The 23,328-nt window shown below is 42.6% G+C and overlaps 1 protein-coding gene across 1 annotated transcript in view; it reads right to left on the reverse strand.

The window, feature by feature from the left end:
* Window positions 1-23,328, reverse strand: part of LOC147892463 (GTP-binding protein, HflX) — a 115,435-nt gene that overhangs the window by 14,186 nt on the left and 77,921 nt on the right. The window contains exons 7-8 of the mRNA XM_087387662.1: window positions 19,718-19,831; window positions 19,512-19,580 (exon numbers count right to left, since the gene is read on the reverse strand). Coding sequence (XP_087243788.1) covers window positions 19,512-19,580; window positions 19,718-19,831 — 183 coding nt within the window. The remainder of the gene's footprint in view (window positions 1-19,511; window positions 19,581-19,717; window positions 19,832-23,328) is intronic.

Here is a 23,328-nt window from a genome sequence, read left to right on the forward strand (position 1 = left end):
GCTTCTGCGTAGGAGCTGATCTCTCTCTCTCTCTCTCTCTCTCTCTCTCTCTCTCTCTCTCTCGTACCCATAAATAAATCTTGGCCAACGTTTGGCCAATCATGAGGGTGCGGTAGTTCCTTGTGTCCATGAGATCCCCTGCTTTATGTATTGGCACAAGGGTGGTGGTACTCCACGCAGGGGGGGAAGCCATGGCATACCGCATGTTTGAACATCTATGCTAAGTTCAGAGCCAAGACCTCTTGCCCATGTGCAAAATACTCAATTTGCAGCCCCTCATGGTCCTAGGATTTCTGGTTGTGGAGCCACACAGTGGAACTCTCGCATTCTTAGGAGTGAAAAAGATGGATGTGGACCGTGGTAGGCCCATGTAGAGAAGGCATATCAAGTGGTGCCTAGATCGCGAATCTCGTATAGCGAGGTTGCGTACATGTGCTAGACGCGAGAGAGAGAGAGAGAGAGAGAGAGAGAGAGAGAGAGAGAGAGAGAGAGAAAGAAAGAAAGAAAGAAAGAAATTTTATTAAAGGTCCACGGAAGGCCATACATGGCCTATGGGACACAAAATCATCCGAAAGGAAAATACATCATCAACGATGCGCCAACTAGGTGGCCTCATCGTAATACCGCTAAGATGCCAAAAATGGCTACAAAAATCCTAGATACAAAATGAAATGAAATAGAGTACCAAAAATGCCTAGATACAAAATGTAAAATATGAAATATGAGGAACATCGTCTTCCCTAAGGGGTCTGAGAGAGAGAGAGAGAGAGAGAGAGAGAGAGAGGTACTAACGTCTTCAGGAGGCCTTACGGGCATATGAGACAAGGTTCAGTCAAGAAAACTAACTCATACGAGCCACTACGGGCTGAAGCAAAGGGCTCGCTAAGGCTCTTGCTGAGTGCTATACTAAGAAGCTCAAAACTCAAGACTAGTACTCAAAACACAAACACACAAAAATCCTAAGACGATAAGAGATGTGACCAAGTGTCATCTATGATCTTGATGCCACGACAACTCTCTAGTGGGATGTGAAGATATCGCGTATCTCCCTCTATTGGGATGTCTCTCACCTGCAATGGGGGTGTGGTCTCTCTGATCTATGTATCCAGTGAGCCACATCAAGAGTGACACCTCGGCTCTGGCACTACTTCCCGATTAGCGATGGGATAGGCTGGACCTCCATCGTGCATGCTCTAATCAGTCTCTACATTGTGCATGGTCTTTGTGTCTTTGGCTCCGTTGCTCCGCGTCGCCTCTTTGCATGATTCTCTACCCTCAAATCAGCTAGCTCCTCCTCCTCCATTCCACTATGTCTTGGGGCTGACTGAGGACTCAAATGTGTAGAATTCTGTGACATGTCTCTATGCTCGCCCTGTCTCTGTCTCCTGTATCCCTGTCACCTCCTACTGTCTGATCTCTCCCAATAGGGTCTCTTTGTGTCGCCGCTTCTCAATTAGATAGAGACAAACACAAATCTTGTCAATGAAAGTGGATCAGCCGTCGAGAGAGTGATCCAAACCCGTGCCCCTCCTGAAAGAGACAATGGTATTGTTCACATATCTCATAATAGACTGGGCAAGTAATGTTGGAGATATCATGTCAAAGAGTGTGGTGATGTGATGTATTGGTGTGTAGTACTAGGAGTTCTAGTACTAGTTTAAGTGTGTGAGTCATGTGTGAGTGCCACTGTCACCATGGGACTTAAACCATATGCACTTGGTGCAAGTGTCTTCATTTATGAATAAGATAGCCTTCCACTATGTCTTCATTTATGTATCATTTCCTCACACCCTAATCTTCTCTCTCCCTCTCTCCACTATGTTTCTAACATGGCATCAGAGCAGGTTCACCCTACCACAACTGCCCTACTAGGTCATCCCAGACCTAACCCTAACCGAAAACCCTAATTCTGCTTACGCACTTCTTCCTGAAGCTGCCTCAGCTCTGCTCATTTCCGCCTCATTTCCGTCTCCTTTCACTTGCCTTCTACCCATTTAGGGTTTGTGCACAGCACCATCTTTGCTGCCCATTTCGCCTCTGTTTTGTGACCACTTCTGCCCATTTTCAAGAGACGTGTGCACACGTTCTGCTGGTCGGCATCTCCTTCAAGTGGCGCTTGCATGCGAAGTTGTTTCCTTCCCGTTTTTAGGGTTTTCAGGGCGCTGCAGCAGAGCTCTCCATCTACACACATTAGTTGCATACTTTCGAGCTATTTGGAGGCATTTCCAACCAGTTTAGGAGTTGTTGCTTGCATTTTCGCACTATGTGCTGAATAGATCACCTACACGGGCATTGAAGACTGTTACACCTTATGAAGCATGGAAAGGCAAGAAACCTTCACTTTCACACATGAGAGTTTTTGGGCCTCTTGTACCATCTCAGCTGAGACATAAGCTTGATGACAAGGCAATCAAATGCATATTTATTGGTTACAGCCAGGAGAGCAGAGGGTATCGGTTATATCAACCAAATACTGGGAAGATTATTGTCAGTAGAGATGTAATCTTTGCTGAACATTCAGCTTCTCCTCTTGTGGAATGCAAAGCTAAGCCAGATGTTGACATGTTTGATGCCTTTGAATCTTGGTTACCTCTGCCATCCTCAGAAGAGGACTTTGACCAACAACATGAGCCTCCTACAGGCCCTCAACCAAGCAATAATCAGCCACTACCCCATGCTGATTTGCAGGTTTCTCTTCCAGCACAAAATGATCCCACTATTCATGATGCAGTCATTGAAGAAAGAGCTGTCAATAGACAGCAAAGGAAAGTTCCCAGATGGCTTCTTGATACATTGAGGGACAGCAAAAAAGATCAGCCTTTTGCTGCCCGGACAAGATCAGGGAATAGACAGATGCATGGTCACTTTCTTGAATTTGCACTCCTTGCTACAGCTTGCAATGAAGAGCCCTTGTGCCATAAAGATGCTTTTGACAGCAAAGAGTGGATGGATGCAATGAGAGCTGAGTTACAATCCATTGCCAAAAATGACACATGGGAATTAGTAGATCTCCCTCCCGGCAAGCATGCCATTGGTACCCGGTGGGTCTACAAATTAAAAAGGAAATCTGATGGCAGCATAGATCGATACAAAGCCCGTCTTGTTGCAAAAGGGTATGCCCAACAACAAGGCATTGACTTTAAAGAGACATTTGCTCCCACATCCAGGATTACTACCATTAGATGTGTCATTGCCATTGCAGCCCATCATCATTGGCAAGTGCACCGGCTTGACATCAAAACTGCTTTTCTTCATGGGGATCTGCAGGAAGAAGTCTATGTCACACAACCTCCTGGCTTTGAGGTTGTTAATTCTGAAAATAAGGTATGCCGGCTTAGAAAAGCCCTTTATGGTTTGAAGCAAGCACCCAGGGCATGGTATGCCAAAATTCATGCACACTTACTATCCCTTGGTTTTCAAAATAGTCCCACAGAACCCACTCTTTATGTCCGTGGGAGTGGATCTAATTTTTTAGTGCTGATTTTATATGTGGATGATATGCTCATCACGGGCCCACATACTCAGCAAATTGCAGCTTTCAAGGCTAATTTGCAGCAGGTTTTTGAAATGTCAGACATGGGACAGCTTCACTATTACTTGGGCATTCAGTTTGCTCATGTTGAGGGGGGTATCATGATGTCTCAGTCCAAGTATATTGGACAACTCCTTGATCGTTTTCAGTTTGAGGATTGCAAGCCAATCTCTACTCCAGTGGACCCTAGCTTCAAATTCTCAGCTCATGATGGGAGCCTACCATGTGATATCACTCTTTATCAGCAGGCTGTTGGATGCCTTATTTATTTATGTCACACTAGACCTAACTTGCAGTATGCAGTATCTTAGCTTAGCAGATTCATGCACATGCCTAGTTCACGGCATTGGCAGGTAGTGAAGAGAGTCTTCAAATATCTCAGAGGCACTCAGGATTTAGCCCTCTTCTATGGTGATCAAGGTTCACTTACTATGCATGCTTACACGGATAGTGACTGGGTAGGATGTTCCGACACCAGAGTGTCACATACTGGCAATTGTTTTTTGCTTGGCAATTCATGTATCTCTTGGCTCAGCAAGAAGCAACCAACAGTGGCCACATCTAGCTGTGAGGCTGAGTACAGGGCAGCTTTCACCGCTACAGTAGAGTGTGTTTGGCTTCGACAGTTACTTACAGATCTTGGTATTCGCCAAACATCCTCCACTATTGTCTACATTGACAGCCAGAGTGCTTTGGCCATTGCGCGTAACCCCAGTGTTTCATGCGCGTACCAAGCATATTGAAGTTCATTATCATTATGTTCGAGAGCGGTTGTCAGCAGGAGACATAGAGTTGTCCCATCTTCCCACATAGGACAACATAGCAGATATGTTTACAAAGGCACTTCCTCGTCCCAAGTTCGAAGTCTTTCGACAGGCTTTACACTTGGTTCCCTTTGTTACATGATCTGACATCTCTTGTACATTCATAGGTGGCTATTTCCTTTTGGATCAACATGTGCCACCATGACCAGAAAATACCAGGTATTCTGAGACGTTTCCAGAGTACTTCAGCCCATCCCATGGAAGGGGGTTTGTAGGCCATCTTCTGGTGGTTCTAGTGATGTCCTATAGGCCATGGTATGTGCCTTGTAGGCATAAATAAAGGCACTTCTAGTGTTACTGTCTTTTAGGCCACATAGGACACTTAGTCCTATGTGACACCTAGGACACTTAGTCCTAGGTCTAGGTACTTGTACCTTGTACTTATATTTTTCCTATTATCCAAGTTTGACGTGACGGCTAAGACTTGTGTGACGCTTTCCTATCTGCACTCTCTCTCTCTCTCATTCGATCCTACATACACACAGGTTTCTTTCAGTCTCATAGACCCTTTGGTCTTCCGAAGACTTTTAATGAACTTTCCTTCTTTCCTAAACTCATAGATGTCAATCTCTATGTTGCTAGACTTGAAGGAGAAACGTTGTGTGAAGATTTTTGAAAACCCCAAGTGTAGCATGGTATCCAGAGTAGCGGTGTTGATCGTGGATGACATATGTCCATCATAGTAGTCCTTTAACAAGTGTTCATAGTGTCATGAGTGGAGTTTCGTATTGTGGTGAAGTCATGGGAGCTCTCATGTACTCAGTGTGGGCGTCATGGATGTGTGGTTATATGTGGCAATCAAGCTTTAAAGGCTTTGATGAAAGTGTATCCCTCTATCCTTCATCCCCCTCCTCCAGCAGCTATTCCTCTGCCATCTAATAAAGGAGGTCAGAAGACATATGTGGAAAAGATTGAAGCTAAAGGAGTAAAGCCTTCAGTTCATACAGGGAGCCAGGCCAATTCAGCTCAAAATAAGGATAAAGGAAAAAGCAAGTTAGGCGAAAATAACTCATCTTCTCAGGAGGGATGGCAGAGTGCAAAGAAGACGGTGCCTCTCAAACAAAGACCTCTCCAACCTCGTAATTGGGATGCCTCTGCTCCTTCTCCAGGACAATCTTCCACCTCTTCAAGCAACCCCATCTCAAAGGCATGGGTTAATGCAGTCAAGAAGGGTATTCCTCTTTGTGAAGAAGATGATATAATCAGGGAATTGGATGCTGAGGGTCAGCAAGACCTTGTGGCAATGGCAGAGGCTTGATGCCTCCCGTTCTTTTGGAGGACCGTTCATCTCTTGTACATATTTTCATGCGTGCTTCTCTTAAATGTATTTCCTATAATATACAGGGCCTCTGCAACAAGAATAAATGGAGGCTTCTATGGCATTATATAAATACAACTCATCCGGATGTTGTGTGTCTGCAAGAGCATAATCAGCATTTTTTTGCTGGCCAGCATGGGTTTTTTTCTGGATATGATATATTATATTCAGGATTTGAACAATTCTCTGGGCTGTGCATTTTAGCCAGACATGATCTGCAACCCTGGATAGCATATAACGATCTTGGTGGACAATGGATGATTATCCAATGTATGATCAATGGAGAGATTTTTGAAATAGGATCCTTGTATGCCCCTCAAAATTCAGCTTCCAGAGCTCAAATGTGGAACTCCATAAAGCAATATCCTTGGTCTTCAAATGCTCTACTTTGTGGTGACTTCAACAATTCTCCTCACTGGAAGGACAATACCACGCATAAATCCCATATGCTGCCCTCTGAAATCCAGCAATGGGAACATATGACATCATCACTTCAATTTGCAGATTTATGGACAGCAACTCACCCTTCAGTTATGGGATTTACATATCATCATAATGCTTTTACAGAATATTGGGCCAGGCTTGATAGATATTATCTCATTCATGCTCAGCAATATGATGAATATACATGTCAAATGTGGACTGATTATTCACAACAATTATCTGATCACACTCCACTTTGGCTCACCTTTTCTTTTGGAATGCCTCTGGATGACTTGCAGCTCTCTTCAGTCAGAAATTTAGAGGTCAATCAATTATATCTTTCTCATGAAAAATTCTAGCATATGATCAGACTGGCTTGCAGGCCATTGTTATCCCATGCTCAGGAGCATCTGGACTTTGCTTGGACCTCCTTTATACATCGTATTCAAAATGTCATTAAGGAATATGGAAGATGGTACATGGCAGAAACCAGACAGCATATCCAGTGGGCAAAATCATACAAGCAATATTTGGTACAGATTAGCCATCAAAGGTCTCTATCTGCTTCTCTTCTGAGCAGCATTTATTGTCTTTTGCTTCCTCCATAATTGATGCCAATGATAAACGCAAGCTGCCCAAATGGCAGATCAGGGCCAGAGTTAAACCTATGCTAGATAAGGGCTATTCCTCGAAATCTTTCTTTCGGAACTTACATGCACATAGACAAAGCCAATCTATCATGAGGGTCAGGAAACCAGACGGTCTTTGGACCCAGACTCTATCTCAGCTAGAAAAACAATGTCTGGATCATTTTCAGCTTCTCTTTTCTCAGCCATCTTCTTCTACACCTCAGGTTGCATTGGCTAGGAACAGATTTAATGAGCTTGTTTCTCCTATTGTCTCTTTGCAAAAAGCCTCAATGCTGGATATGTTTTTCTCAGATGTTGAATTGGATGAAGCCCTTAAGCATTTGGGTAAACATAAATCCCCTGGCTGGGATGGTCTGACGGTTGAATTTTTTGAAGCCTTTTGGGCTGAATTGAAGGGTCCAATTTTGAAGTTCATTAATGTAGCCTGGCAGCATCAACATCTTCCCTCAGCTTGGAAGCATGGTCTGGTTAAGCTTGTGCCCAAAAAACCTCTATGTGAGACTATGGATGACTGGAGGCCCATCACTTTGATGCCGGTTATATACAAACTTATTGCCAAAATGTTGGTACATCGGATAAAGAATATCCTTCATGATGGACTTCATCCCAGGCAATATGGTTTTGTTCCAAGACGGCATATACATGACAATATCTCTAAAACTCTCATCGCAATGGAATATGCAAAATATTCAGATCAAGATGTGTTGGTCATGCAGGTGGATGTGGCGAAGGCATTTGACACGGTACAGTGGGATTATGTCTCTCAAATCATGTTAAAACCCAAAGCTAGTTAATGTCATATATTGGCTTTACTCAGATTCCACTGCACAATGCTTTATAGGGAATCATTTGTCTGAGTCTTGGACTCTCGAACGTTCAGTTCGACAGGGATGCCCTCTCAGTGCTTTGCTTTATGCCATCGCTTCACATCCTTTGCTTCTTTATATGGATCACATGGTTGATACTGGACAGTTAGAGGGGCTTCAGATTTCTGGTTCACGGCCCTTCATTGCACAGGCCTATGCAGATGATTCATTCTTCATGCCAAAGAACAGTCCTTTGGAGATTCACCTCTTGATGGATACCCTTTTAGATTTTGGGTTGGCAGCTGGTCTTAAAATTAATTTTCAGAAATCAAAACTCTTGCCTCTCAAGCATTGTGACTGGCATGCTATCCTGTGGCCAAGCCAGATTATTTATCCGGAAAACATAGTCAGACATCTGGGCTATCCCATTGGCTGAAAAATCAGCAATAAGCAAGAAATTTCATGGGTGTCAAACAAAATTCAGGACAAATTAGAATATTGGAAGATCTCCACTTGGCCTCTGCATGTACAGCTTCGAATTGTCCAGTCTATTGTTCTAGCTTATGTCCAGTTCTACCTTCCTCTATTACATTGGTCATCTCGAGATCTCACTTCCTTTATGTCTCAAGCCATGGAGATTTTTTGGAAAACTAAGCTTCATAAAAAAGCTTTACCGTTGCTCAAAATGGACTTGCTTTGCTCACCAAGAATGCATGGTGGTTTGAATATAATAAACATCAAATTTCATGTGCTGGCAAGAAAGATCACTATGCTCAAGACATTTTTTCAACAAGAGCAGCCTTGGTCTATCATGTTGGCAATTTTGTGTGGTCAAATGCGCACATATGCTTATGGACATTGGCTAGTTGATCCATCGGAAGTAGTACTTGGCAAATTTCAAGGTAAAATCCTTGGTTGTCCATTTTCTAACTCCTTGATTCAGGATTGGAAGCAAGTACTATCTCACATCAAATGGTCTCCCCATCCTGCTGCTATAGCTTCCTCACTTAGAATGGAAAGTATTCATTGGAGTGCTATGTTTTCCTCTCCCCTTGCTGTTCAACAACCCATCAAAGCTTACAATCTTATGAAATTGGGTATCCGGTTCATTGATGACGTGGTAAATATGCAAGGAAATATTCTCACTTTTCCACTAGCATGTCGACAATACAATCTGGGGATGCATCATAGACCTATTTGGAAAGCTATTGCTGATCTCTTACTCCCTTTGGTTCCGATTCCGACATTGAATGTAAGAGACAGGCTTCAAGATTGGCACCTTCAGTCTTCAAGTCCAAGCATATCCTCTAGGCCTTGGCATTTTTTGACTTCTATACAGGCTTATCGATTGATATTACCTCCCCCCTGGATTGCCCATCATGCTAATTCTCTATGGCATTTGAACAAGTCATTAGCCTGGTGGAAAGGAAAATTGCAATTGATATGGAAGTTGAAAATGCCATTGAAGCAAAGACTCTTTCTATGGAGATGTATTGTTGGTATTCTTCCAGTGGGAGTGAAATTGGCTCAAAGATGGATAGCTTCACCTCTTTGTCTAAGATGTCACCTTACTTTTGAGACTATCCCGCATTTATTGTGGTTTTGTTCATATTCCAGAGACCTTCTAGACAAAATCTGCTATTTCTTATCTCTTAGATTTCCAGCGCACAGGTTCTACAGGTTTTTCTGAATGTGTGGCAAACTATCGGCTTCTTTGTCACAGTATTCTCTTTTCTTCCACTGGATCAGATACTGGGCCTTATGGACCCTCTGGCTGCAGCGCAATCAAGCATATCTGAATTCCCCCCTTCAGCATCCTTATGAGTTCTTCCGAGCCTCATTGCGGCAGTCTTTATATGACGCCTTACATGAGGAAGATTTGGATGTTTCTTGTATTCAGCTTTTCTTTTACTGCTTCTGATGGATAGGGCTTTGGCTCTCTTTTTGAGCACTGCCCTGATGTAAATGAATGTTTCATAATATAATTTTCTTGGTTTCAAAAAAAAAAAAGTATGTGCAAGGGAAAAGGTGAGCCTAAGGTTGGGAATGTGTGCATTAATGGCCTTGGTATAGTTTGAAGGAAGGGTGGAAGAGTGGTAAAATAATGTGATGATGTGGCTCATATAAAAAAAGGCATGCATGCAAGGTGGCTAGGTGAATCTAATCTCCAAGCTTCTGGTCGACGAGCTGGCATGGTACGTGGGATGGTGGCTGCTGGAGAGTTCTTGGAGGAGCTTCGCAATCACGCGAAGACACAGTTGCGAGGGAGAAAAGAACCATGTGCGACGGGAGGTCCATGGCTGCTCTGCTTGCTGGGAGTTGCTTGACTTGTTTGGGGGTGTCTCTACTCTACGGGTCGGGAGCTTTTGAGATGAAGGAAGCGTGTGCTCCATGAGCAAGGGAGAAGCCGGGAGGAAGTATCTTCATGAGAAGGATAGACGCGCGACGGGTGTCCTGCTCTAAGGGTCGGTGATAGTAGCTACGAGGAGCTTCTGGATATGGGCTGGGCATGGAAACTGTGTAGCTAGGAGGATATCAGACGACGGGAGATGGGAGCTCAGAGATCAACAGAAGCTATGAGGCAGCTATCATCATGAAGGTCACAGGTGCTGGATGCTAGTTGCACGGACCTCAGTTGTGAGGAAACTTCAAGGATGGCAGCTGTGAGCATGAGGTTGGGATCCTGCTCGAAGAGTCAATTGTGGCTCTCTGCTAGGAGCTTCTTGAATTGGGTGGCATCGCTACTACGCAGGTTCATGAGCTCTGTGAGCAAGAGAGAGATTGTGAGGCAGATATGATCGCATGAAGGAGAAGGGCGATGGAGCTGTTGCATCGAGAGCATGAACTGGTTAGTCATCAGATGGGCACATGTTTGCTACGAGGTTGAGAATAAAGAGGCCTTTGGCCAGGCGGGTGCTAGCTGTTGAGACCTCAATTGTTGGAATCTCCAGGGATGGCTCAAGCTGTGATACGGGAGCTTAGCTCACCACAGAATTACATGATTCCATTGGGGTGCTCTGTGGGAAGCGATGATCGTGTGAAGGGAGCCGAGAGATAGGAGGCCATGGGCTCTGGGAGTTCTTGCAGGAGAGGAATCGGAAGGCTTCTTTGATCATGTGAAGAAGAGGCATCGTCATTTTGTAGATTGGATGGGCTTGGAGGATCTTGGACGACAAAGGAGGGAGCTCTGTGAGCAGAAGAGAGGACCATGGAAGCTTATTAAATTGGTTGTGTGAGTGCCTAGGTGGGATCCAGATGGAGAGGTCGACTATTATGTATGTGAGGAGCTTCTTGGTATGGTTGATGGCTTGGAGGCTAGGAGTTCCTTGGACTAGAAGGTATGTGTCGATGAGTTTGGTATTGCAAAAGGGAGGAAGGCAAAGGTGGTGCTTCTTGTAGGGCGGGTGTCGGGAAGTTGTTGAGGAGACCCTGGCTTTGAGAATCTCTAGAGATGGTGGGATGCATCATTTCTAGTGCTGGATTAATAATCTTGGGAAAGATAAAGTAAGAATTCTGACCGTGGTCACTTTGTGGGTGGTTGTCTTGTGAGTTGTGGAATTTTCAATATGAGGTGCACTTCTCAGTTGTGTCAAGAGATACATGGCATCTGATATTGCATGTAAATGATGAAGAGGGGATTGATATGAGTTTGCTAGATTAGGAGAATATTCCTAAGGAAGTTTTAGCTGGGATTATGTAAGATGAGGATTTGGAATAAAAATACATTTTGTATGTTGTCTGGTGGCTTCAATAAATGTGACCTGTGGATGTGATAGACGATAAAGGTATATATAGCTCTACTGTGCTTTTGGCATCCAACGTAGCCACGTGTTGCTGATTACAGTGGGCCAAGAAATCTTTTAGTAGTCCAAATACGCTCCTGAAAAGATAGTGATGCCATTCACAAATCTCATAGTACAAAGGGCATCTCAATGCAAAGTGCTCCCCACCTCTTTGCATGTCACATGAAGTCTAGATCCATCTTCCACATGGGATGCCCTCTGTTCGTCCTGTCTCAATACGTAGTCAATGAGAGGATACTCAAAACTGTCAAATCAAGATCCTTACTACATGTGGAAGATCGATCTGAGCATATCCAAGGGGATCAATAAACCACTCCTGCGAGATCTACCAACCACGGTAGCTTGTGCCATCCAAATATAGTGGTACCAATGTTCTTGACAATGTGAGGATATGTGATCACCTAGAAGATGCATCAACACTAGAGGGGTAGCCCCAACTCAGCTAACAAGAAATGATGTGGGACTGATGGCTTGCTATGAATCATCCGAGCAAGAAGTAGAATTGTACGACCTATCTACCTCAAATAGATATGCCCCCTAAAAGGAACTCCATACATCCTAGTTGGACTAAGAGTAGAAGATACAACACGCCATAGTATTCTACAATCAAAAGTTGCTCCCTACTGAGTCAAAATATACTCAACCAAAGCGATTATGTTTATTGAAAATCTAGTCTTAGCAATTTCAAAGCAAGCCAGAGAATTCTTGAGGCATGGCACACACATTTGCTACAAATACAGTAGACATCCACATTCATAGGACCAAAGCTCTTGGTTAAGAGAAGCCATGTTGACAATTTACGCGAAAGAAGTCACATAAAGAGACTTGCCCACATAAAGAGTGCACTAGATGTCATATCAAGAGTGCACTCTAAGTCACTACCTTTTTTGAGAAAACATTAGTCTAACATATGGAAAAAAAAAAGGCATATACAAGTTAGCCTTGAAAGCAAGTGTGTTTGGATCCACGCCACTTTTAAAAACAACCCTGTCGAGCTATAAGCTGAAAATTGATTGTATTAATCATCCATAGTTTTCAGCTGAGTTTTAAACAGCTCAAAAATCCATTTGTATCAAGATGTGTGCCACGCTATAAAATTATCGAGAAATGTGTAGAATAGTCCAAAAAGCTGTATGCAGCCATATTTTCAAATGTACTATCATTAAGTGACTTGAATGCACCTAGACTTACGCCTTTTCTTTGCGAGCATAGCCTCAGATGGGAGGCCAATTTGGAGAAAAGGCTCTATGTTACGCTCAAGTTGAGGTAACATGACCTCGGAAGGGTCAGTGGACACTTTCCTATAAAGGATCAATGTTTGTATGGTATTTATTTGGGCTTCATGTTATTGGTCAAAAGGATTAATGTTAAGGTCCTTGATGAGGGTGACAAGGCACAGACTAGATGGGTCTAAGGCTATGGGTCTTAAATGCATTAAATGTGTAATGTGCCTAGGGACAAGTGAATAATGGTATCCCAAGATAGGGGTAGAAAAGATGCATTTAAGAGGTACCCTAAATGAAGACATGCGGCATACTAGATCCATCTAGGGAATTGGGGCTTGGTGGATTATGCAAGCAGGAGCTTTCACGTATGATTGTATTCTGAGAGCTTGCTACCACTTCTCAGCTTGCTACCACTAAGAATCGGCTGCGAGGATAATATGTGTGCTTGCACCGTGATTGATCGTAGACTCGGTATATGGGAATAGGTTATACGTTAGAGCAAAGAGATCGAGGGAGTTCTGTTGGGCTTGCCTTGGGTCGGTGAAGGGATCTTTGGTGATCTCGTTGGTGGTGAGACGGTCGTCATGGTGAAAAGAAGCAATCGTCGCTCGACTACCTAGTCTTTGTTTGTTCATCGTTCCATCACAAGGCTCGTGCATTCAATAATGTAACCGCCATAATCTATTGGGAGTCTCGATGAATAAACAAATCGAGATAATTAGAGCGTTGGTCTAGGTACATTGATCGCACACACCAGCTGGTGCGTTGAAAGGTTCGTCAAAAAAACTGTGAGCTGTGGTGTGATGCACATGCATATCTAGACTACGGTTAATGTGTGGTGGAAGTTACATAGATCTCTTAGATTCTGATGAACGGTTGTTAAAGGCGATGGTAGTGTAGTAATTGGGGGACTTTGTGAATTCCATCAGCGAGCTATTGCAGATGGTGGTTGGGTGCAAGCGTTGGATTCAAAAGGCTTTGCTATCAATATTATTAGTGCACGCAGACTGGCGAAAGTCCTACATTAATGAACCCATTCACTTCGTTGGTGTTACGATTGGCGGCTGAAATAGAGGATTGTTTAAGGCTTACGTAGCTCTTGCACACGGTTGAATGGATTAAGACCAGACCTGGTTCTTGGGAATCCATTGAGTCATTGAAGGCTGCGCATTTCTATTCTACACAGAGCGAGAAAAGTGACCAAGGAGCTTTCTATTCTCTCTTTTATTTAGATGGTTTGCGTATAAGCTTTCCATGTGTTTGCTATATTTAAATTCCCGTGCAATTATTTGAGATTGCAAATATTTCCCTAGTATAGGGAAAAGGTAAGAGCCGATTGATGGTCCTTCGACTAAAATGGGGGGATGGCCAAGTTGGCTGATCAAATAGCAAAGGAGTTCTCTGATTGTTTTAGGGATGAGTTACCTTATGGGTTACCTCCAGAGCGGAATGTTCAGCATAAGATTCAACTAATCCCGGGCGCAAAACTTGTAAATAGACCTCCTTATAGGTTAAGTTTTACCGAAGAAACGGAGGTACGAAGATAACTGGAAGAATACCTCAAGTTGGGGCAAATTCAACCCAGTTTCTCACCTTTTGCTTCGCCAATGATATTAAAGAAAAAGAAAGATGATACTTTTCGCCTCTGTATAGACATAAGTATCCGATGGCTCGAATCGATGATTTGCTAGATGTGTTACATGGGGCCATAATTTTCAAAGATAGATCTTAAATGTGGCTACCATCAGATCTGCATTAGAGCCGAGGATGTGCATAAAACCGCTTTCAGAAGCAAGTTTGGACATTATGAGTTTTTGGTAATGCCGTTTGGACTTACCAATGCTCTTGCTACATTAGTCATGCTTATGAACGATTTACTACGCTCGTATATTGGGAAGTTTATAGTACATTTTATTGACGAGATTCTTGTTTTCAGCAAAAGTATTGCTGAGCATCACAAACACTTAAGAATAGTGTTCAATACTATGAGAAAAGCCAGTCTTTATGTAAATAAAAAGAAAACTGTAATGTGCATGGTAAGACTTGAATATTTAGGATTCATTATTACTCCTAATGGGGTGGAAATGGATCCAAAGAAGTGGCTGCGATGGCCTATCCCTCAGAGTTTGACCGCTTTTCGATCATTCTTGGGATTTGTCCAATTTTATCGAAGACATATCAAAGGATATTCACTGATCACCTCAGCTAAAGTATCTTTTATATAGGGACGAATCAATAGAAAAGTTTTAACACCATAAAATAAGCTATGGTCTAAGAACCGGTGTTAAAAATAGTTGATCCCCAAAAACCGTTTTTCCTTGAAACCGATGCAAGTGGCATTGCGGTAGGAGCAGTTCTCCTCCAAGAGGGAAGGCCAGTAGCCTTTGAAAGCAAGAGCTTTCTCCCTCTCAACGAAATTGGCCAACTCATGAATTAGAGTTGTATGCTGTTGTCCATGCTCTGAAAACATGGAGACATTATTTGTATGGATCAGAGTTTTATGTTGATGTTGATCATGATACTCTGAAACATTTTTTGTAAACAACCTAACTTGAGAGGCCGCCAAGCTAGGTGGGCAAAACTCATGCAGGAGTTAAACTTGACGATTCGGTATCGAAGAGGGAAGGATAATAAAGTTGCTAATGCGTTGTCACGCATTATGCATAATATGAGTTTCACGGTATAAGAGAGTGCTCTAATGATCGAGATTAAAGAAACTCAAAAGGTGGACGAGTTTGTCCAGAGCCTGCGAGAGCTAACATCCGCCAAGCTATGGATCGAGCTAAGGCGTATGCGGATGAAAAGAGATCCGTTAGAGAATTTAAGGAAGGAGAAAAAGTTTTTCTTAGAGTTCCTTCGTAGTCTAAGTCTTTGACTGCAGGAGAGTGTGCTAAGTTATCACCCCGATATTGTGGGCCGTGGTTAATTCTAAAAAGAATAGGCAAGGTGGCCTATAAATTAGAATTACCACAAGGTTGTGAGGTGAACCCAGTAATTCATGTTTCTCATTTAAAGAATTTTTTGCATACAGGAGACTCACTAATCGAGGGTGTTGTTTTGTTTCTGGAGATAGAGGATAATGCAAGATGCAAACCAACAAGAATCTTGGACCAAGGAACAATGCAAGTACGCAATCGCAAGATACCCACTGTGTTGGTTGCGTAGCATGGTTTACCTCTATTAGAAGCTACCTGGGAATCCGTATACTAGTTACGCAGAGTGTTCCCAGACTTTATCATCGAGGATGTTGATGCCTGAAGAGGGAAGGAATGTTACGCTTAAGTTGAGGTAACATGACCTCCAAAGAGTCAGTGGACATTTTCCTATAAAGGATCAATGTTTGTATGGTATTTATTTGGGCTTCATGTTATTCGTCAAAAGGATTAATGTTAAGGTCCTTGATGAGGGTAACAAGGCACTAACTAGATGGGTCTAAGGCTATGGGTCTTAAATGCATTAAATGTGTAATGTGCCTAGGAGCAAGTGAATAATGGTATCCCAAGAGGGTAGAAAAGATGCATTTAAGAGATACCCTAGAATGAAGACATGTGGCATACTAGATTCATCTAGGGAATTAGGGCTCGGTGGATTTTGCAAGCAAGAGTTTTCACGTACGATTGTATTATGAGAGCTTGCTACCACCGAGAATCGGCTGGGAGGATAATCTGTGTGCTTGCACCGTGATTGATCATAGACATGGTATATTGGAACATGTTATACGTTAGTGGAACGTATCACTCTATGTCTTTAGGAAGTATCTAGCATGGAAATGCTTGGAAGGTAGTTGATGGCATAGAGTCAAATCCCCTCACAAATGCCAAGAAAATGGAAAGAGTTACAAGGAATAGACAATACAAGTTTTTCCTCGTTATCATATTAAGAGCAAAATCATGAGCTCAAGCTAAATAGCCTTGGGCAATAGCTTCGAAACTAGCAACATAAGCAGGATGTTGCAAATCAATATCCACTTCCACTCATTACGGATGAAAAATGGAGAAAATCAGCTTCTAGCCATCTCATCAAGATTCAAAAGATTGTGGAGCAGCTTGCAATGATTAATGAAAGACATGAGGATAAAATATCATTCCATCATTCTCAACTCCTTAGGCCCTTCCTACAAAAATTCATCTCCACCTTCAATATCAAGACTACATTCCCCATGCCTACTTTGTAGGGGATGATTTGGATACTCTATCCAAATGACCAAATGGTGAGACATGGAAGGTGGTAAGGCAGTGACAAGGAAAGGTGTGGTTGTTAATCTCCCCCAAAATTAATGCACTCCCCTCTTCAGCCTATGACCACTGCTTTATCTAGGGGTTATCTAGGGGCAAGCGAATGTGCAACTCTCATTAATGCCTTCCTCAAGAAAGTATGGGAGTATTTCTTCAGCAAAAAATTGGAAACTCTCATTACGTTTAAAGAGTTGAAGGCCACAGTTGAGAGACACATTGAATTAGGAGGAGAATATAGAGGTAAAAGAACCCACTTCTTTTGGGGGGTAAAAGAACCCACTTTCTTTTTTACTTGGGGGGGGGGGGGTGAAATCCATATGTTTTTAATACAAGAAGCAGTTTTCAAAGAAAGAAAGAAAGAAAGAAAGTTTATCAATGTCCACGGGAGACCATAGGTCTATGGGACAACAAAAAACCCCAAACAAAAACAAGGCAGCTCCCAAGGAATGCAGAGCAACTCCAAATTATTTGGATTACCTGCATTATAGACTGAAATACAAAGATATAATCGGCCATACATCAGTTTAAGACTGGGAGACTTTTGGTTTTGATTTAAACTACTTCATGAGCCTATACCCTCACGATATACTGCCCATTTTCCTTCCTTCCTAGCAGCCCTACCCTTGGCTAGTTTGGTTGCTTTTTGTGTTAGTTGAGGTCGTGTGAGTTCTTCCGCTATCCAAATCTTAGTACCTTTCAGAGAGTATGAGTGGCGGAGGAGCTTGAGTTGTAAGTGTGAGTACTGCATGTCCATTGGAATCATGAACATTAGTCACGGAATCCTCATCATCATCTCCCGCCCATTCAATGCTAGGGGTGGCTGCTTTGATGTTTGCTAAAGTCTCACCATATGAGTCTTCGGCCTTGAACCAACCTTCTTGAAGCCCCCCAATCCTGATCTTCAATGCATTATCTCGTTTGGCTTTGTTCTCCTTGATTTCTACCTGAATAACAGTCTTGCTTGCCTTTGTGTCTAGTCTACCTCTACAATCAGTTCTTTTTTTATGTTTTGTACCTCAGCTTGTATAAGATCCTTGACTTTAGAGACATGTCATTACAAAGCATCAGAAGATTTTAATATAAGACAAGTAGATAGAGGAGTCTACCTAATGAGCACTGAGACAATCATAAAAATTTGTGACATCCGGAAATAAGAATGTATAAGAACTCCCCCACGTGCACGAAATCCATGTATATTTATATGACAAGAAGCTGTCACCAAAGTGGAGATCAGCAAATACAAGCTCAGAAAATTTCATTGTAAGACAAGTAGAGAGTGTAATCTATCTGACGAGTAGACATGCAATCATATAAAGATTGCCTGAGTGATATCCAGAAATAGTAGAGCATGGAAGAAGTAGACTCTCGAAACACTCGGTGGTTCTTGTCTCTCCAAAAAGTCCAAATTGCCCAGTATCGAGCCCATACACAGACACAGACACAGACACACACACACCCCTCTTTTTTTTTGGGGTGAAATCTTAATATTCTATATCATGAAAAGGAGTCCTCAAAGTGGGAAGCTCAATATTACATCATCAAAAGATTTCATTATATGACAAGAAGACAGCATGATCTCTATGATGGGTTTGTAGACAATCAAAGAAAGATTGCCACAGAGAGATTGAGAAAAAAAACTAAACTTAGGGAAGGTGGGTCACCAAAGACTCTGTGATTTCTATCTTTCCACACAGTCCAGGGTGCCCAAGAACAAACCCAAGTGAAAAAGAGATGAAAATCCTGTTTGGGCGGTAAAATCCCAAAAGGCCAGAAATGCTTTCCAAAACGCGCCGAGGGATATCGAGCCTCCAGCAGTTGTCGTTAAAGAAAACCCAAGAAATCAGGAGTGTCGAGACAGCCAATTCCCTTGGAGCCAAGCATCTCTGACAACTAGCAAGAGCAATGTGTTGCCTTGCTAAGAGCTGTCCAGATGGAAAAACCCCCAACATTACCCGCCAGAGGAAAAAACGTTGGCGAAGAGGGAGTTTTGAATCCCAAAGCTTCCACAATCTTTCCTCTACCCCTTTGTAGGACGAAGACAATGACCCTCATCGTGCATGTTCACATGGCAGTGATAGCAAAGACGCTCTTGGTCGTGCGGCCATGCCTTTTCTCATCCTCTACATTGAAAAAACTCCCATACTTACCATCGGCTACTGGCTGGTTGTCTGCGGTACTACTGGTGTTGGAACTTGCCTGCCCTAAGGTCTCCCGATAGTTTGTCCTGAGAGCCTTTGGGTTCATGACATGTGCTCTTGAGCTCAAAATTTTGAACGAGCTCATAAGCGGCGGACTGAGTAGACACTTTTCTTTGGTGGTGCGGGGGGGGGGGGGGAACTAAATAGCCACTTGTGTGAAGTGATTCACGTAATGGTTTATCGACTAAAGTGCCAAACAACCATAGGATTACAATGATGATGATAACCACTAAAGTGCCAAACAACCATAGGATTACAATGATGATACTAGCCTCTACATTAAGGTTCCCATTGTCAAAGGGCTATTCCATATGCTCTGCAATTTTCTTGAGGCACATCCGATAAGCTTCATAGGTGTCAAGAGGAGGAAGAGGGAGTCCATGCCAATTAGAGACTTTAAAGGTGTAGGTAACAGGGATTAAATCCATATATAGATTATATTTCTGCCATTAGGATAAAAAGTGAAAGGTGAGGTTAGAGAGAGAGAGAGCATTACCAATTGAGTCGGAAGCTTTTGGATAAAACCCACAGTATCAGTAATGAGGCAATCGTTGCCATTTGGTAACTACAAAAGGAGAAATGTTGAAGTAAATGAGGTTATGCATGCGCCACAATCTTCTTGGCTCCTCTCATAAACCAAGAAACATAAAAGCCATGGTATAAATGCGAGAAAAAAAAAAGAGAAATCGTGCAATTCAGTACCTCGATTCGCCTTGTAGTTGGATCAAGTGTGGCAAAAAGGCGATCCTCAGCCAATACACTTGCTCCACTAAGCCTGTTCAAAAGAGTACTTTTTCCTGCATTAGTATAGCCTACCTGCATCAACAAGACTTACATAAGCCCAATATTATGTAGTTACAAATTTAAGCAGAATGCCATAAGGTGTCAAACAAAACAAGATAGTACAAGCCAACAAGTAAACCGCCAATGTTTACTTGGGTCAGAAGATAGAGTAGATTGTCAAAAGAACAACAAAGACAGATCCCCCACCCCTTGATGGCACAAAGCATCCTTCAAAAAAGGTGAAGTTTCAATGACAATGGATATAGAAAATCATAAATGTTCATAGAGGTTCTTTAGCACTATGCTTAGACATCAACTCACTGTACAGAGCACGGCATTGAAGTTTAGGGTTTCATTTCCCTAAACACAGAATCTAAGAAGAAAATGAAACATCACTCTGACTTTCCACAACACTTAAGAATGAGTCTTAAGAAATTTAATCAGCTTTGAACTAGACTCAAGTTGGCCAAAGTGTACATTTAGTATAACTGCCAAGGTAACAAGAGACAACAATTTTGTATGCTTCGGCAACTTAATTTAGAAGCCCTGATAAATCGCATCTATCCATCTCCATAAAAGTTCTATTCTTCCGCTCAACTTTGGCATTTTGCTCAGGGGTAAGTCTCACTGTAAGCTGATGTGTGATGCCTTTCTCTTTCAAATAAGCCTCAAATTTATGAGACATATACTCCCCCCATCTATTTGTGTGTAGAATCAACAGCTTGAGTCCTTCTATAGTCTTCACAAGTAGATGTAGCTTGAATCAAGAGAATGTGGACTACTTTTTGGTTAGCTTTCTTATTTAATCATCTGCAAAAAAAAAGATTTGAAGCAAAAGTACCCAAATGTCACACACAAAAGTACCTGAAATTCACAAAATCCCGAAAATTACACAGTCAATCTGAGTTTTAACTACAAAAATGCTCAAATCTATATATCTGACCAAAATATACAAAAGCTCCAAATTTTGAAATTCAAATGAGGCAAGAAACTACAAATGGCCCAATATATTGATTGAATCTGCCTGCAAATATAGAAGTAGACAACCACCACATACGGGGAACACTAGAGTATACAGCTGAGGCAGCAGATTTGTATGGTGACAGATCCTATGGCAACTCTACAGATAGTGAGAGTGTAGGGCCTCTTGAAGTAGACCTGTATGGAGCAGATCTTATGTGGCGCACCTGCACATGTGGCATTCAAATCTGAGGTAATACATAGCTTCAATGGCAAACACCGTAACAAAGGACTTCGATGGAAGGGCCTCAGCAATGAACAGAGCACCTAACCGACAAGCAGAGTGACAATAGCAACGCCTAAGTGATTGCTCACAGAATTGAGGCAGTGCACAGAGTGTCGCAGTGATGACGATGCACAAAACTAAGACAGCGGCTCTTTGTTGTTTATGTATTCTGCCCTCCCCCCCCTCCCCAAACAAATGGTATTCTGTCCCAACCCCGGCGAGCTGAATGAGGCACACAGGACTGAGGCGGCAGCTCCCTGTCATCGATGTACTCTGTTCTAACCTCAAATGAATGGTTGCATCAACAACCGAAAGCCAGTCCTCTTACTCCATCGCGCATCGGCCCAACTCCTATCTTTACCCGTCAAGCTTTTCTCTTTAAACAAAGATGTTTCCTAAAGGACCTTCTCTGAGGTAGGACTACCTTGAGCTACTAGAGGAGCAGGGCTCTGATACCAAATGTTGTGTTTGGTGATGAGAGGAGAACACCAAAACGTGGTGTTGTATTGAGAATGCAAGAGTTGTATCTTTGAGATTGACCAAAATGAGAACTATATCCTCTAAATGGGAGGCTAATCCTAATACTAACTCTGTGGGGGAAAACTCCTAGCTAGAGCAGTAAATTGTGTTGGGATAAGTATGATCAAGGGCTTGCTCTATGGTGCATGTGTGCATCTAGGGGAGTCACATGTGTGTTTGTGTGTGTTGTAAAGGCACATCAAGTGCTATGATGTGTCTAGTGTGTGACCTAAGTGATGATGTAAGACAAAGGCAATCCCACTGCTGTAGGGACTGATTCCCACTGATGTAGGGGTTGATTGCCACTTATGTAGGGAAGGTATTACCTTCTCCCCCTTTCTATAAGAGAGAGTCCTCTCTCTCACAATCCATAATATAGAGAACTACCATCTTTCTTTCATTGTGCTCTCACACCTCTTGCAAGATGCATCTATTCTATCCTACGGGATTCCACAGTTGGTATCAGAGCCTTAGGTTCTACATCTAGCCTAGCCTAGCATTAGATGCTATCTCTGGCATAAACTACTAGTTTCTCAAAGCTTCTTCATCTTCTCCGTTTTCCTCCTTCTTTCCCAAATCTTTGAGAGCTCTCTACCTACAAGCGACCATTGCTGAAACCCTTTGAGCTGCAAACTCCTCACGTACGGGCGAACTTCTAACTGCAAGCAATTAGAGAAATTTTCTCTGTACACGCAACGCCAACGCGAAGACTACTCGCCGAACTTTCGCGCAATGCCGCCTTTGTACTTACCTATCTGCAAATCCCTCTGAGCCCGAGCTGCATGACACTGAAGGCAAGCTGCTGTTGAAATCTGAGCCCGTTTGGTCAAGATTTGGAGGAGAAAACGCCGAAAAACCAATCGATTTTCTCAAGCATCTACATGGCGACCTGGCGCAACATTGCGCCCTTCCTTGGTGGTGGATCTTCTTTGGTATAAGGCCTTTCTTCCTGCATAAAAATCCCCTTGAATAGAGCTATGAGCTGTGAGAATTGCACCCTCCAAGTTCAGGTCTCTGTTTTGGACAGTTTTGACAATGTTGCGAGTTTGATGCTACATTAGATGCTACTTTAGCATTTCTGATGTTTTAAAGTGTTGAATAGCATTAGTACAACTGTGGCTACAACTTTCCTTTAAGTTGTTATACCTGGATTTGCTTGGAATACTTTCATTTAGCCACCTCTATGAAGCATGCAAGTTGAAGCATCATTTCCATTATGTTTTGTAGTATGGAATTTGGTTGCAAGCGTTTGCTACTCCAAATGCTTGTACTTTGAAGCTCTTCAACTCTTTCTAGCCTTGTAAGAGAGTAGACACTGCCCATTTTGGGTTAGATCCAATGGTCCTCTAGGAATAAGAAGCCCTGGAGTATCTAAGCCAAGCAACACCCCAAGATGGAAGTCAAACAATAAAAACGGCCTTATTCAACCTAGCTCTTGTTTCCCTCTTAAACTAAAATTCAAAAGCATTTCAACATGTCTACCTTGCACCATTTATGCCTCATTTAAATATGAAAACCCCATAATGTACTCAACCCCCAAGGGATAAAACTATCTGCAAGCATATGCAGGGATACTACAAAAGATGATAGTTTTAAGTTTCTACGTTCTCCAAGTGAAATTATGGTGTACAAACAAGAATGGACAATCCCTGTTCCAACCAATCTAACCCTTCATACCCTCATATATCTTTCCCAAGCAAGGATTATCAGCACAACTATGCCTCAACATGGACAAAACGCTAAGTAAAAGTCATACCTAAGTAAT

This window comes from Dipteris shenzhenensis, chromosome 16 (assembly GCF_047967505.1).
Source record: "Dipteris shenzhenensis isolate YYH24624 ecotype China chromosome 16, Dip_SZ_1.0, whole genome shotgun sequence".
Classification (NCBI taxonomy): domain Eukaryota; kingdom Viridiplantae; phylum Streptophyta; class Polypodiopsida; order Gleicheniales; family Dipteridaceae; genus Dipteris; species Dipteris shenzhenensis.